At 37.7% G+C, this 17,494-nt stretch overlaps 1 protein-coding gene across 7 annotated transcripts in view; it reads right to left on the reverse strand.

The window, feature by feature from the left end:
- Positions 1 to 17,494, reverse strand: part of FTO (FTO alpha-ketoglutarate dependent dioxygenase) — a 431,971-nt gene that overhangs the window by 253,683 nt on the left and 160,794 nt on the right. For all 7 annotated transcript variants that reach the window (XM_069082477.1, XM_069082479.1, XM_069082482.1 and 4 more), the window contains exon 5: positions 16,273 to 16,352. In XM_069082477.1, coding sequence (XP_068938578.1) covers positions 16,273 to 16,352 — 80 coding nt within the window. The remainder of the gene's footprint in view (positions 1 to 16,272; positions 16,353 to 17,494) is intronic.

Genomic DNA, 17,494 nt, shown 5'->3' on the forward strand with positions numbered 1-17,494 from the left:
GGCCATTAACAGTAAGAATAGATGGTGAGTGAATGAATGAATGAATGAAAGTAAAATCATTTATTAAGTGCTTATTAGGTTCTAGGCACTGTGCTAAGCCCAAGGGATACAAACAGAAAAGCAGGCGGTCCCTGTGACATTCTAATAGGAAGTTTTAGAAGCAAGTCAGACAATCTGAAAGAGCAATGGCTTTTTAAAATGTACCTTAAGTTAAGAAATGATGGCATTTGGGTGAGAGAAAAAATGACCTCTGATGGAAAGTACAAGAAGGTACTTGCCTGAATACTTGGTGACCTAATTTGCAGTGCTTAAGAGAAAATGGGAGATCAAATAATCTGCCAAGAGGATGCAATAGTTGTTTTCATCCAAACTTCACGGCCGAAAACCTCAGAAAAAGGGATTATGTGCCACATACTGAGTAAGTAAAGCTGAATTCACAATATAAGCCATAAATACCACACAGGGTGAAAAAAATTATTTTAATCATTAAAAAATTATGAGGTTTGGTGCATGTTCAGAGGATCTCTACAGACATCTCCCTATGGAAACAGCCTAGGGAGTCTGCTAGAAGTCTTGACAAAGAACCTTGGAGAGATATTAGGGTAAATGCAGACATTCTGAAAAATGGTCCTGGTCAGTCAACTAAGGGAAAACAGGAGGTTTGGGGGAACTTGGGTTTTACAGCTTACCAGTTTGGCAATGGTGTTTCAGTCCAGCAGTACTCCACACAAAGCCTCATACAGTAAGATGCTGCATTTAGATACAAACATGGTTGAGCTAACCCCTCAAGGTGCTGGGGGGTGGGAAAGGAGGGTGGAAAAGAGGGAGGAATTCTGAATTTTAATTTTGCCATATTTTCTTTTTTTTTTTTAAAGCAATTGGGGTTAAGTAACTTGCTCAAGTTTACACGGCCAATTATTTCTGGGCCCGGATTTGATCCCAGGTCTCCCGACTCTGGGGCCCGGTGCTCTTACTCACTGCTCCACCTGGCCACCCCATATTTTCAAAGTAAATATTCCTTTGTATAAGTTAATAGATGTAAAGTATTTAAACAGAAATGGAGGTTAACAGTGGGGGCTTAAGTCAAAGTGCTAGAGACACTCCCTAACTTCTAAGTATACTTTAGAACTTGCTTCAGGGCATAGTTTTGGTGCACTTTATTTGGTCTCCCCATAACAGTGACAGCTCAAATCTCCCTCACCTTACAAGATACTGAAGATACTGATTCTGCACAGAAAAGTCCAGTAAATAGAAAGTAACTGAAGGAGGCAGGGATGAAAGACAAAAACAATACCGAGCTGAACAGAGGGAAAAGAGTTTCCAAGACTGAGGGAAAGGGGATCAGAAATTGGCTCTGGCCAGTCCCCAACACATTTAATCCAAGGAGGCTGAAGATACCTAGACTGGGGGAAAAACAGGAGTATTATGGTCTGTACAGTTGTGGAAGGGAAAGGAGTAAGAGGAGTCAAAGAGTGAGAAGAATGGAAATAAGACATAAATGTCTGAGTGTACAAGGATAGGGCTGAAATACCAAGGGATAAGGCCTGATGAAAAACCTATCTCACAAGCTGATAAAAGAATAGAAACATTCATAAAGACAGGGAATTTGAGTAAAATGTCAAAGAAAAGTCAGAGGACAATAAATATATATACCATGAAGGAAAATAAACCAAAATTCCTGATCAAAATGAGAATTCTATGAAATACCCAGTAACCATTAAATAAGAGCAAAAAAATTCAACAACAATCACAATGAAATTGTTAGGCCAAATTAAGCACAATTTAAGATCAGAAATCAAATATCTCAAAGCAAAATTTTAAAAGAGCAAGAAATTATAGACCTTAGAAGACACAATGAAGATCTCCAAAGAATCAAGTTTTTAAAAGAGAAAACAACAGATATGGAACTTAAAAATACAGACAGAGAAAAAGGGAAAGAAAATCAAAAGGCAATGACATTAAAAGAATATTTGAATTCTATAATAAACCAAAAAAAAAATCTTTAAGACAGGATATGAAGAGATAAGTTAAGGATTATACATCTCCAGTTAAAATACAACAATTAAATAAAAAACAACAACGTAAACAACCATATTGCAAGAAATTTTTTAAAATGGCCAAAATGTTTTAAATCAGATAACAAGGCTGTTTGATCAAATCCATATATCACTGTTGGGAATGGGGTTGAGGGAGGTTTGTGGGAGAAGGGCCTCCATCCCTGAAACTCCATATGGTGGTTAAATTTCACAATTTCAGTTAACAACAAAATTTTTTTTTTGGTTAAACAACACATTTTTTTCAGAATCCAGAAGAAAGACCTTCAAATATGAATGAACACGAATTTGAATAACATGGGATTTATCCACAGTCACAAGAAACTGGAGGAAAGAATGGAATAAGATATTCAAAAAAGCAAAGGCACCCAGACTATAAAGATAACTCGCCCTAATGAGCTGATCTTAATAAATGAATGGACAAAGATGATCCCTCAACAAACAAGAAGCATGAGAGGCATCCCTGGGTATTCCCCTATGTCCCACCTCAGGATGAGACTATTTGATATTCAAATACTCCAAACAAGAGAAATAAACACAAAAATAAGTAAAGTGAAGGATACAATAAATAAATTCTCTATTTCTAGACTTTTTTTTCCCTAGAAAGATAGGCTAAATGGAGAGCTAAAAGAAAAAAGATGAATCATCAAGGGATAAAAAAAAATTCTAAAAGACTAAAGATTTAAGAGAGACTTTAAAAATCAGGAAAAGGGAATAAGCAAGAACTGAATTAATACTCCTGGACCTAAATCCCTTTAATACCTCCCTCCTCCATTAATGATTCCATTAATTTACAAGGTGGGGATGAAAGATAACACATTAAAAAAAAAACAAAGATAGAGTAAGGAAAGGTAAGACGTAGAGAAAGCACAGGTGAGCTTAGTAGTTTCTTTAGTTTCTCAACAAAACTGGGGAAGGGAGAAGGAGCTATGAAAGTATAGGATAAAAACATAAAGGGAAGTAATGGGGTGGGGGGTGGTGGTGAGAACAGAAGGAGAGAGTCTTACCCAAGAAAGTAAAAGGAAAAATGACAATTAAAGTATATTCTCATGATGGGGGGAGGAGCTGAGTATATATGGGATAAGAGCTTGATCACATAATGAATTTAATTTGCGCATGAAGAAATTATCTTCTTGACAATACTTCTCAGTACTGCACTCCATGACAGAAGGGGGTACAAATAAATCCCCAAAGGCAGCAAATTCTCAGTGGTAGTGAAGAGGTTACCCATAAAGAGGGTTAGGGTTGCTCTGGAGACCCCAAAATACCAACACACTGGGTCCTGCTGAATGAATTCGACTCAAGTCTTCTCAGCAAAAGAAAAGTAAAGTTTATTAAAAGTTCACTTGTATTGGACACAGAGTAAACCTGTGCCAGGTCATTCTATGGCACTCTCACACATGTAGAGAAGATGGGATCTTATATACAGAAAGTTGTGGGAGAAATCTAGGGGTGGTCTAGAGGAGGAGTTTGGGGAGGGTCTTCAGGAGAAGTCAGATGAGGTCAATGAGTGATTAAGGGTGGGAACTTGCTGGACAATGGCTGGCTAGGCCAGTTCAAGAGTGGATTTATATATTGATAGGCTCAAGGGTGGAAAGTCTAGTAACAGAGGTTTGGGCCCAGACATAAGGTAAGGTTTATGGCCTAATACAAATGCCTCATCAAATAGGATAATTTAATTAGAATTCAAGGGGGGGGGGGGGGGAGGGGGGTGGAGCCAAGATGGCTGAGTAGGCAGCTCCAGCTTCTATCCTCCCCAATTCATGTAAAAAGGGGACTCTAAACAAACTTTGGAGCTGCAGAACCCACAAAATGACACAGAAAAGCTAACCTCCCACCGAGGACACCCTGGCAGGCCAGCAGGAATCCAGCGCAGTGCTCTGGGAGCCAAGCCCAGCACCATGCCAATGCTTTAGCCCCAGGGCGGGCCTGACCAGCCAGAGGGACTCCAGATCAGCAGCAGCAGTGGCCATTTCCAGAATTATCAACACATAGACACAAAGGACAAAGTGAGAGGTCAGTACAGTCTGAACTTTGGGACCCGTAAGTGGGAGTGCGTGGCTTTTACACCCAGGGAGAAAAGCCGCTGAGACACCAACATAGCCAGCCAGCACCAGGTGGCAGCTTCAGCTCCTGGCCTGCAGAGTGTAAGGGGACCAAGCACCAGTCTGAGGGGTAATCGCTCTTGCTTTAACCTGCTTGGATCTGGATTGCAGTCTAGGATGGAGGTTCTGGGGTGTGTGTCCAGCTTGCCAGAGCGTGTGGAGACCTCAGAGAGGACACCCATCTAATACCTCCAGCAGCCGAGAAAACCCCAGCATTTGGGATGAAAGCTCCCCTGTCTGGTGGCAGAGTACTACTGTGGCAAAAAGCCCATAAGTCAAGTAATTGAGTGGCAAAATGAGCAGGCAAAGGAAACAAAGCAGACAGAAGATTCCAACAATACACTCCTATTTTGGGGACAAAAAGGAGCAAAGCATGGAGCAGGAGGAAAGCAGTGAAGTCAGAACTCTTGCACCAAAAGCTTCAAAGGAAAATACAAGATGATTACAGGCCATAGAGGACCTTAGGAAAGATTTTGAAAATCAAATAAGAGAAGTGGAGGAAAAACTGGGAAGAGAAATGAGAACAATGCAAGAAAATTATGAAATGAGAGTCAGCAGCCTGACTGAGGAAAATAACACCTTAAAAAACAGACTGACTCAAATGGCAAAGGAGGCCCAAAAAGGCAATGAGGACAAGAATGCCTTAAAAAGTCGAATTTGCCTGATGGAAAAAGAATCTCAAAAACTCAATGAGAAGAATCATTGCTTCAGAATTAGATTGGAGCAAATGGAAGCTAATGACTTTATGAGAAATCAAGATGCTGTTAAACAGATCCAAACAAATGAAAGAATAGAAGGCAATGTGAAATATCTCATGGGAAAAACCACTGACCTGGAAAATAGATCCAGGAGAGATAATTTAAAAATTATTGGACTGCCTGAAAGCCATGACCAAAGTAAGAACCTAGAAATCATCCTCCAGGAAGTTCTCAAAGAAAACTGCCCTGATGTTTTAGTACCAGAGGGCAAAATAGAGGTTGAAAGAATCCACCAATCACCTCCTGAAAAAGATCCCAAAAAGAAAACTCCTAGGAATATTATAGCCAGGTTCTGGAATTCCCAGATTAAGGAGAGAATATTACAAGCAGCCAGGAAGAAACAATTTGAATATTGTGGAAACACAATCAGGATAACCCAAGATCTGGCAGCTTCTACACTGAGGGATCAAAGGGCTTAGAATGTGATATTCCGTAGGGCAAAGGAGCTGGGATTAAAACCAAGAATCACCTGCCCAGCAAAACTGAGTATCATGTTTCAGGGGAAAATATGGTCATTCAGTGGAATAGAGGACTTTCAAGCATTCTTGATGAAAAAACCAGAGTTGAATAGAAAATTTGACATTCAGATACAAGAAGCAAGAGAAGCATGAGAAGGTAAACAGGGAAAAGGAATCATAAGGAACTTATCAAAGTTGAACTATTAACATTCCTACATGGAAAAACAATAACTGTAACTGATGAAACTTTTCTCAGTAGTTGAAGGGATTAGAAATATATATATATATATATATATGTATATATATATATATATATTTGTCTATATATGAGGGTATATGGGCATATGAATACATATGTGAATGTGTGTATATATGTTTACAGGTATATATAGATAGAGGGCACAGGTCCAATTTAACAGAAAGGAATGATACTTAAAAGGTGAAATTAAGAGGTGAGAGGAATATAATGAGAGGAGATGGGGAGAGACAGATTGGGGTAAACTATCTCATACAGAAGAGGCAAGGGAAAATGGTTACAATGGAGGGGAAGAATAGGAAGGCATAAGGGAATGGGTCAACCTTATTCCCATTGAATTTGGCTTGAGGAGGGAGTGAAATACACACTAAATAGGGTATCTCACCCTCCAGGAGAATAGGGGGGGAAGGGGATGAGAGGGGGGATGATAGAAGGGAGGGTAGGCTGGGGGGAGGGAGGTTGGAAGCAGTCACTTTTGAAAATAGACAGGATCAAAGTGGAGAGTAGAGCGGGTGGGAGGTGAGATGGGAGGGAGGGAAGTGTAATCAGTCTTTTACAATGTATCTACTATGTTATTTTTTTGCATTAGCCACACATGTGCAACCTATACTGAACTGCATATCTTCCCAGTAGGGGTGGGTGACGGGGAAGGAGGGGAATGAATCTGGAAATGAAAGTTTTGAAATCAAATATTCAAATATGTATATATATATGTATATATATGTGTGTGTATATATACATATATATACTATAATTAATACCATCTTACATTTAATTGGGAATGGGGATGTGTAGGCACTGAGGCATAGAGATCCACTGGAAAAGTGGAAAGGGTTATGGGGGAAAATGTGGGAGAGAGCAGATCGGAGGAGGGGACATCCTGTGGGGCTGCTATTTTGGGGTGGTGGGTGGGGGAGAAATGGGGAGTAAATTTGTAACTCAAAATCTGGTGGAAACGGATGATATAAATCAGAAGTTAATAAAGCATTAAAAAAAAGAATTCAAGGGGGGTTCCCAGAGCCTATACCTCAAAGATTCAAATGGATTCCTAGAGATTGCACCTCATAAGAAGGGTAGAATATAGACACAAAAGCACAATAATCTGGGTATAGGAGTACAACACAATCATGCTAAGGTTGGGAGCTGAATCAGTCTACAAGACGAGGAATAGATAGTCTTCTACCATATACATGAGTATCATGTTTCAGGGGGAAAACATGATCATTCAGTGCAATAGAGGACTTTCAAGCATTCTTGTTGAAAAAAACAAGAAAATTTGACATTCAGATACAAGAAGCAAGAGAAGCTTGAGAAGGTAAACAGGGAAAAGAAATCATAAGGAACTTATCAAAGATGAACTACTTATATTCCTACATGGAAAGATGATAATGTTAACTTATGAAACTTTTCTCAGTATGAGAATTGTTGAAATGAACAGAAATGTGTATATGTGTATGTATATATATACATACACATATACACACAGACACGTATATGAATGTATATGTATACATACATATATATGTCTATATAGGAGGGCATATGGGAGTATGAATACATATGTGAATGTGTATATATATATATATATGTCTACAGGTATACATAGATAGAGGTCACAGGACCAATTGTATAGGAAGGGATGATACTTAAAAGGTGAAATTAAGAGGTGAGAGAAGAATATAATGAGAAGAGATGGGGAGACAGAATGGGGTAAATTATCTCATATAGAAGAGGCAAGGGATAATTGTTACAATGGAGGGGAAGAACAGGAAGGCAAAAGGGAATGAGTCAACCTTATTCTCATTGAATTTGGCTTAGGGAGGCAATGACATACACACTAAATAGGGTATCTCACCCTACAGGAGAGTAGGGAGGAAGGGGAAGAGAGGGGGGATGATGGAAGGGAGAGCAGGCTGGGGGGGGAGGGAAGTAGGAAGCACCCACTTTTGAAAAGTAGAAAATAGAACAAGTGGGGGGTGAGATAGGATAGAGGGAAATATAGTCAGTCTTCCACGATATATCCACTATGTAAATGTTTTGCATAGCTACTGATGTACAACCTATATTGAATTGCTTATCTTCCCAGTGAAGGTGGGTGACAAGGGAGGAAGGGAAAGAATCTGGAATCCAAAGTTTTAAAATCAAATGTTTAAAAATATATAAATATATTATTATTAATATTTTACATGTAACTGGGAAATGAGATATATAGGCACTAGGGCATAGAGATACACCGTGCCCTACTGGAAAGTCGAAGGGGGAATGGGGGAAGATATGGGAGAGAGACTTGGGTAAAAAGACAAAGTATAATACTCAATTACATTAAAAATCCTAAATACCATCAACAAGGAAGGTCTATTTTAATATGAAAAAGTAAATGTCTAAAAGTGAAAGTTAGCATTACTTTCTTCTTAAAATGTTTTTATTGATATCATTTGTCTTTAAATTGCCAGAATTTTTTTCCAATATCCCTTCTCCCAACACAGAGAAAAAATATTTTTAAAGTGGAAAAGAATCAGCAAAACTGATCAACACAAAATATATACAATGCAACATTCTTTTTTTTATTGTTTCGCAGTTATCTTTTACCTTCATATTATTGTAAGTCATTACATATATTAGGGGGTTTTTGCTCTGATTATTTCACCCATCTGATCAGGTAAATCTATGTTTCTCTGATTTCATCATGTTTTTTGTTGCTTTTAGCACAGTAATATTCTGTTACATTCATGTACCACAATTTTTTTTAACAATTCCTAAATGATTTGCTTCCATTTATTATCTACCACACACACACACACACAAAAAACACAAGAATTGTTTTCAATGAAGAAATAGTATGAGCTTTTCTAATAAAAGCAAGGATAATGCAAAGAGGGCTCTCCTATTCATATTATTATTTGAGGTATTTTTACAAATGCCAGCCATAGCAATTAGAGATTAAAAAAAAACCATAAACACTGGCAATGGCACAAGAAAAGTTTATTTGCAGTTGAAATAATGGTTTACTTAATGTCCCACGGAATTAGCAAAGAATCAAATTTAAAAAAATCGATGTTTGGTAAAGAAGCAGAAAAAAAATCTACAAAAATCATTAGTATTTTTATGACAATAAAAAATACAAGATGAAGTAAAAGAAATGGAAAGGGCATTAAAATAATTAAAAATGCAAAAAAAACCTGGGGTTTATTTAATATCCTGTGACTCTGAGATATAAAATGTCCCCTAAGAACTACTTTGGCTTCATTTCATAAGTTTTGGTTGTTTCATTATTGTCATTCTCTTTGATGAAATTATTGACTATTTTTATGACTTGTTTGACCACTCATTATGTAGGATTAGATTATTTAGTTTCCAATTAATTTTTAGTCTATATTTCCAAGGAATTTTTATTGTCTCATGACCTGAAAAGGATGAATTGAATATTTCTGCCTTTCTGCATTGGATTGCGAGGTTTTTATGCCCTAATACATGCTCAATTTTTGTGTAGGTGCCATGTGCCTCTGAGAAAAGTGTTAATCCTTTTGATTCTCATTCAGTTTTCTCCAGAGGTCTATCATATCTAACTTTTCTAAAATTCTATTCACCTCCTTAACTTCTTTCTTATTCATTTTGTGGTTAGAGTTACCTAATTTTGAGAGGGAGGAGGTTGAAGTCCTGTACTAGTATAATTTTGCTGTCTATTTCTTCCTGTAACTCACTTATCTTCTCCTCTAAGAATTTGGATGCTATACCACTCAGTGCATCTATGTTTCGCATTTATATTACTTTATTGTCTATGGTACTCTTTACAAGGATGTAGTTTCCTTCCTTATCTCTTTTAATTAGATCTATTTTTGCTTTTGCTTTGTCTAAGATCAAGATTACTACCCTTGCTTTTTTTTTTTACTTCAGCTGAAGTAAAATAAATTCTGCTCCAGTCTTTTACTTTTACACAATGTGTATCTCTCTGCTTCAAATGTGTTTCTTGTAAACAACATACTGTAGGATGCTAGTTCTTAATTCACTTTGCTATCCACTTCCATTTTATGAGAGAGTTCATCCCATTCACAGTTATGATGACTAGCTGTATCTTTCTCTCCATTCTATTTTTCCCTCATTTATACTTTTCTCTCTCCTTTCACCCTTTCCTTCCTCACCAGTGTTTTGCTTCTGATCATCGCCACCCTCAATCTGCCCTCCCTTGTATCACCCCACGCCCTCCTTTTCTTTCCCCTTTCTTCTCCTACTTCCCTATAGGGTAAGATATATTTCTCTGCCCAAATGAATGTGTATGTTATTCCCTCTTTGAGCTAAATCCAATGAAAGTAAGGTTCATACAATGCTTACCCCATTCCCTTCTGTCCCTCTATTGTAATAAGTCTTTTGAACCTCTTCATGTGATGTAATTTACTCTATTTTGCATCTCCATTTCCTCTTCTCCCAGTACAATCTTTTTTTTTACCCCTTGATTAACTTTTTTTATATCATCACATCAAAGTGAACTTATATCTACCCCCTTATACACTTTCTAACTGCCCTAATAAAGATACAGTTCTCAAGAGTTATAAGTATCCTCTTCCCACATAGGGATGTAAACAGTTTAACCTTGTTGAATAACATTTTTTTCTTTCCTGTTTACATTTTTATGCTCCTTTTAAGTTTTATATTTCAAGATCAATTTTTTTTGTTTGGCTTTGGTCTGTTCATCAGGAATGATTGCAAGTCCCCTATTTCACTCAATATTCAACTTTTCTCCTGAAAAATGTGCTAAATTTTGCTGGGTACTTCATTCTTGGTTGCAATCCAAGCTCCTTTGCCTTCCAGAATATTTCAAGTCGGGGGGAGGAGGTGGCAGAACCAAGATGGCAGAGGTGGCAGAACCAAGAGCACAAGCTTGGCATGGGCTCTGGCTCCAAATAATTCCAATACCTATAAAAAAAATGACTCTAAACAAATTTTAAAGCTACAGAACCCACAAAGTGACAGAGAGAAACAATGTCCCATTGAAGACAGCCAGCAGATTTCAGGAGAGTGAATAACCAGCAGCTGTGGCAGGTTCCAGACTTCTCAATTCATAAACACCAAAGACAAAGTAAAAGGTCACTGTGGAACTTTGTTGGAACAGGGCAGGGACAGTAGAGAGTGGTGCGGCTGCTGCCCCTGGAGTGAGAAGAAGCAGAGGCGCCTCACCTGCATTGTGTGGCTGCCTCAGGACCTCCTGGCCTGCAGATTGTAGGGAGACCAAGCAACCATTCAGAGGGTAATTGCTCTTTCCTTAAGCTGCTTGGATTTGGGTCGTGATCTTGGGTGGTGGTCCTGGGGTGTGTGACCAGTGAGCCAGAGCTTGTGGGGGTTGTAGAGACAGTGCCCTCCTAATATGCGGGGGGATATAAGAGAGAACAGATGTGGGGAAAAGGCAGGCAGTAGGCTTGCTATTTTGGGGTGAGGAGTAGGGGAAAGACAGGGAGAAAAAACTGTAACTCAAAATTTTGTAGAAATGAATGTTAAAAACTAAAAATAAATAAATTCAAAGAAAAAAATACAATGCAACATTCAAGTCCTCTGATCCTTTAATGTTGAAGCTGCTAAATTCTATGTAATCCTGATTGTGACTCCATGATATTTAAATTGCTTCCTTATGGCTGCTTGCAATATTTTCTCCCTGAACTGATAATTCTGGAATTTGGCTACAATAATCCTTGGAGTTTTCATTTTAGGATCTCTTACAGGAGGGGTTTTGTGGATTCTTTCAATGGCTATTTTACCCTCCAGTTCTAGGATATTAGAGAATTTTTCCTTGAAATTTCTTGAAAGATGCTATCTGGCTTTTTTTTATCTTGTCTTTCAGGTAGTGCAACTATTCTTAAATTATCTCTCTTGGGTCAGCTAGGTGGGACAGTGAATAGAGCACTGGTCCCAGAGTCAGGAGTACCTGAGTTCAAATCCAGCCTCAGACATTTAACACTTACTAGCTGTGTGACCTTGGGCAAGTCATTTAACCCCAAATGCCCTGCCAAAAAAGCAAAATTATCTCTCCTGGACCTATTTTCCAGGTCAGCTGTTTTTCCAGTGAGATTTTTACATTTTTCTATTTTTTTCATTCTTTTGATTTTGTTTGATTGATTCTTGATGTCTCATAGAGTCATTAGCTTCCACTTGCCCAATTGTAGTTTTTAAGGAATTATTTTCTTCTGTTAGCTTTTGTATCTCCTTTTCCATTTGGCCAATTCTATTTTTTAAGGAGTTATTTTCCTCAGTGGAATATTTTTTTTTTGGCCAATTGTATTTTTTAAGGAATTGTTTTCTTCAGTCAATTTTTGTCCTTCCTTTTCCAAGCTGTTGACTCTCTAGCATACCTCTCATTTCTTTTCCCAATTTTTCTTTTGACTTTTATTTGACTTTTAAAATCCTTTTTGAGATCTTCCAAGAAGGCTTTTTGGGCTTGAGATCAATAGGTATGTTGACAATGTTGTCCTTTTCTGAGTTTGTGCCTTGATCTTCCTTGTCACCATAATAACTTTCTATGGATAGTGTTTGTTTTTGCTTATTGACCATTTTTTGGCCTGTTTTGTGACTTTTAAAGTTGAGCTCTCCTCCTGTGGCATAAGGGGTGCTGTCCAAAGCTTCTTGTGCTGCATACCTGGGGTCTGATCACTGGCTTTGTGTGCTGGGGCCTCAAGTGCTGGCAGCTTACTGATATCATTGGGGTGGCCAAGCCTAGTCACACCTGTTGTTGCCTGGTTTCTGGGGCCGGCAACTTGCCTTCTGAGCTGCGGCTGAAGGCCTCACAGTTGGTCTGCTGTGCCACTAGTCTACTGAGTCAGGGCCAAGGGGCCGCAGTTGCTGATCTGTGCTGTGGCTAAAAGCCTCTCACTGGTTTGCCCAGACAACATCTGCACTGGGCTGTGCTCCCTTTTTATTCAAGTGAGACGGACCTCTCCTGAAGTCCTTCTAAGGTATCTTAAGCTGGAAAATTGTTTCACTCCATCTTTTTGTAGGTTCCCTTGCTTCAGAATACATTTAGAGGCTTGATTTAACATTGTTTCTGAAGGAAACTGGGGAGAGCTCAGGCAACTTCTTGACTTCTCTCTGCCATCTTGGCTTCCACAAAAAAAAATAATTGGGAACCAATTGACCAAGACATATTCAAGTCATATAAATATTCTATAAAACACTATAAAGAAATGATCATTTACATGACCAAAGGAAAGTCATTTCTCAAGGTTGAGCCATGCCAGTATAATTAAAATGATGATATTATTTAAATAATCTTTAAATGAATGCTATGCTAATCAGATTATCAGGAGGAAATCTGTAAAGCTAGGCAAAAGGACAAAATTTATTTAGAGGAATAAAATGTCTAGAACCTTAAAGAAAATAATGAAAAAGGCAGGAAAGAAGGGGATATTTTATTTCCAGAGCTCAAACCATACTCTAAAGAAATAAACATCAACAAATTTATAAGGATACATGTCATTCCCCAAATGATAAATGATATGGAGAGACTGTTTTCAGAGGAAGAAATTAAAGATATTTATAAGCATATGAAAAATGCTCTAAATCACTATTGATTAGAGAAATGCAAATCAAAACAACTCTGAGGTACCACATCTCACCAGTCAGATTGGCTAAGATAACAAAATAGGAAAATGAAAAATGCTGGAGAGGATGTGGAAAAATTAGAACAATCATTTTTTCTAAAATATACCTAGATGAGCAAAGTATTATATTTGCAAACTGAACAAATAGCACAAAGTTAAATACTTACAGCAAGTAATAAAAGATTCAGAAATGAAAAGCTTATTTTCATGTGGCCAGGGTGGGACAAGGAAATTAATTTGGGGTACACGGATATTTTCTGTTGTTTATTTTTCTTTTTTAAGAACAGGCTTCCTGGTCAGGTTTTCCTTAATTTTAAATAAAAGTTTACCTTTTTACTAAAAAAAATTGAAATGTAAAAACTTTCTTTGAGGGGCGGTTAGGTGGCGCAGTGAATAGAACACCAGTCCTGGAGTCAGGAGGACCTGAGTTCAAATCCGACCTCAGACACTTAACACAAAAATAACCTAGCTGTGTGACCTTAGGCAAGTCACTTAACCCCAACTGCCCTCTAAGAAGCAAAAAAACAAAACAAAACAAAACAAAAAACTTTCTTTGAGAAAGCAAAGAGAATATCAATGGATTAGAGGATCAAAAGATTAAAAGTTATAATGGGAAAATCAGGAAAAATAGGTGAACAACAAGAATTAATGTTTAAAAGGAAGAAATCTCAACTTCTTATTTAAAAATCCATAACATGCAGGAATAGCATGATACAAAGGAATACCTCTGAAAATGAGATAAGAGAGAATGATTTAGGAGGCGCAGATAAGAACCAGTCAAGATTTGAGAAGAAAGGTAGACAAGAGACTTTTAAGCTTTCCCCTTATGTCTATGGTGCCAGGAGTGTAAGGATAGATTGAGGTTCAAAACACAGAAGTAGGAATAGGAATTAAGTATATCCAGTAGTAAGGGCTTGATAATTAAACCAGGGAAAGAAAAGGCGATAGATATCCCCAGTGAATGTCAACATAGAAATTTTAAATAAAATATCTGAAAAAGACTATATAGCAACATATCTAAAAATTTTATATACACCATTATTAGATTTATACTAGGAATATTGTGTTGGTTCAATAGTAGATTCAATATTAATATCAATAATAGATTATTAATTGGGATCTACCTACTATTATCTATCTGATGATATTAATAAACAAGCAAATACATGGTTATATATAATAGATACATAAAATACTTTTGACAAAATACAACAATCATTTTAAAAATCTATTACAAAACTTAAGATGATATGGATCTTTCCTTACAATGGTATATAGTATCCACCTAAAGCTAAAAGTCAACCTTCCACATAATAGGGACAAATCAGAAGCCTTTCCAGTATGATCAAGGATATAAGAAATTCCACTGAAAATAACAAATATCTGTGACAACCCACCAAAACACAGAAAATTTCTATAAATATAACTACAAAACAATATATACAAAAATAAAGGGAGACTGTTTCTAGAAGTGACAAGAGAAGACAAAGATCTACTTTATCTTGACTCTGACCACAGAATCCTAAAAATTGGCACAATCTTAAAGGCCAAAAATAGATTCCCCTTGACGGGCCAAGACAACCAGGTTGAAGAACAAAGATATTCCTGAGAACCAGAAAGACAGCTCTCTACACTATTCCTCCATTCCTGGCAATGGGCCTGGGACTAAATTGAAGATGAGTCCAGATATAGCATTCTTAAGAATCCCACTTGGTATTACCCAGCCTCAACTAGCTAGTCATATGAGCTCAAAACTATAAGCAATCCTAAATAAAAATTATCTTTGTCAGGCACACCCTGAATGATTGTTGGAGCTTTTAATTGTTCCTTCTATTCTAAGAAGATTTATATAAACTGATGCAGAGTGAAGCAAAACCAAGAAAATATATATAATAACTACAACAATGTATATGAAAAGATCACTACAAGGAAGTTTGGCTCCAAGTCATGAAAAAACCAGTGATGATCCTGGACAAGAAATAATGACATATACTTCCTACCTCATGGCAGATATCATATATAGGCATATAGAGAGCAGTATATCATACATATTAGCAGAAATGGTCTCCATATCAGATATCTTTGTCATATTGGAGGGTTCAGTTTGGAGGGGGTAAAGTGGGAAATAACTAATGTAAAGACAAAAGGCATCAATAAAACTTATCCAAAAGAGAATATAAACTAAAAAAAAAACTCATGAAGAAGCCTAGTATATCGTGATGGGCAGATCCTCTACTGAGGTAAGCCAACAAGAACTGAGCAGAATGAAGAGTAGACAGATTACGTTGTATATTGGTGCGAGTGTACCCATCTTAACAGTGTCATATGTTTACCAAAATAATGATCTGATTCATCTCTGCTATTCCCACATTGATACATGACAACCAAGGTATTCACTATTAGTGGCCTTTGGCTCCCTTCAAGAACCAGTCTGGTCTGCTGACCTTCAGCTCACATTCTATGTCCCAAGGTCCTGGCTACTCTAAAGGTGACAGAATTGAGCAATGAAGTCTGGGATGTGAGTATAGCTAGAGAAAGTTCAGAGATTCCTTATCAACACAGCAACTGCTTCTTTAAATTAACATTTACATGCCCAGAGGCTTGAATGAAAAGTTGAGGAAAATGCAAATTTACCACCATCCCCAACCCAGACACAGCTATAACATGCAGGAACACCTCCTGGCCTTGACCTTGCTGAAATGACAAAATGACATTGTTGCCACACAGAGCCTCCCAAACAGCCACTTCTGCTTAGGCCCCTCACCTATTACAGTAATCTGTCCCCAAGGTATCATACAACTCCTATCAAAGGTGTAGTATAGTGTAGTTCTGCATGCATTTTCTCCAGCAGCCACAGAGCTGAAAACAAGAGATGAATCAAGGCTGAAGTCAAGTGAGACTAGAGCTATTCTTCTTTCAAATACCATTATAGAGGTTTTTCAATCTATCCCAGAGGCCAGGTGGACCATGGGACTTTTGTTGATGGTAGTTTTTTAACTGATCATTCAACTACTTCCTGTTGCATCCAAATTCACAGCAGATTTTCTTTACTACTTACCTCTGCCACTCTGTGGGTAGAACTGAATCGAGGTTGCAAACCAGCCAAAACACAGTGTTGATGGGTTGCATTGAGATCATCTAAAGGCAGATTATAGAAAAAAAAAAAACTTAAACCAGAAGGGAACAAATGAATCTTACCTTATTACATAGTACCTGCCAACAATAAGCTATTTATTAATATATACTACCAATTGGAAACTAAAAGCACATGATAAGTTCAGTCCTCAAGCAAAACAAAAATAATTTTAGAAGTTGATATTTAATTCTTTAAAGAAGCTCCCTTCACAAATGTTCTTACTTTCTTCCCCCACTGGATTCCTTTTTAGAATGTAACTATATTTGGGGTGGCTAGGTGGCGCAGTGAGTAGAACACTGGCCTTGGAGTCAGGAGGACCTGAGTTCAAATCCAGTCTCAGACACTTAACACAAAAACTAGCCATGTGAGCTTGGGCAAGTCACTTAACCCCAAATGCCCTCCAAAAAGCAGAAAAAAAAGAGAGAATGTAACTATATTTTCAGTTTCTGAGGCAGTTTGTAATTCCCTATATTACTGAAAGCTAGTTTTCACCTTTGTCCAAGGCATTCTTGTTTCTTCTTCCCCAACTCAAAGTCTTCTTTTCCCCATCAGTTTTTAGGCAATAGACCAGACAATACAGTAAGTCACCAAGTTTCAGATGAATGTAATTCAAGCCTAGGTCTACATCATGCAAGAACTGAGAGCACAATATTAATATCATACTCAAAGTAGGATGTGCAGCAGTAGAAGCCCAGTCAAATCAGAAAAAGACATCATGTTCCTTTAGATATAAAACCCTTTATTCGAAAGATGAGTACCTGATCTTCCTAGTTGTAATAGTAATTGATTTAAAGATCCCCCTGTATTGGCTTGGTTTTTGGTTTGATTGTGTGAAAACCCAGAGCTTGTGAATCTCACTTGTGGGATGGACTTGTTGACGTGAAAAGAGAGGGCTGAATTGGGAGGAGCTGGTGACATAAATTTAGAGAGACACAAGAAAAGAGAGAAGCAGAAGAAGTTTTTGGAAGCAGCGCCTTGGAGGCAGAGAGAGACTGAGAGGATTGCTGAGGGCCACTTTGAATTGCCCAGGACTTTTGAGAGCTGCCACCCAGAGCTGCCAAGGACTGAGGAGACATGGCTGTTATGCTGGTACTTTGTCTGTTTTGATGTTGTTTTGCCAGATTTGTCCACTGGTGAAAGACAG

Source organism: Petaurus breviceps, unplaced genomic scaffold, assembly GCF_028583685.1.
Source record: "Petaurus breviceps papuanus isolate PSGF00001 unplaced genomic scaffold, PetGlider_PUasm1.0 171, whole genome shotgun sequence".
Taxonomy (NCBI): domain Eukaryota; kingdom Metazoa; phylum Chordata; class Mammalia; order Diprotodontia; family Petauridae; genus Petaurus; species Petaurus breviceps.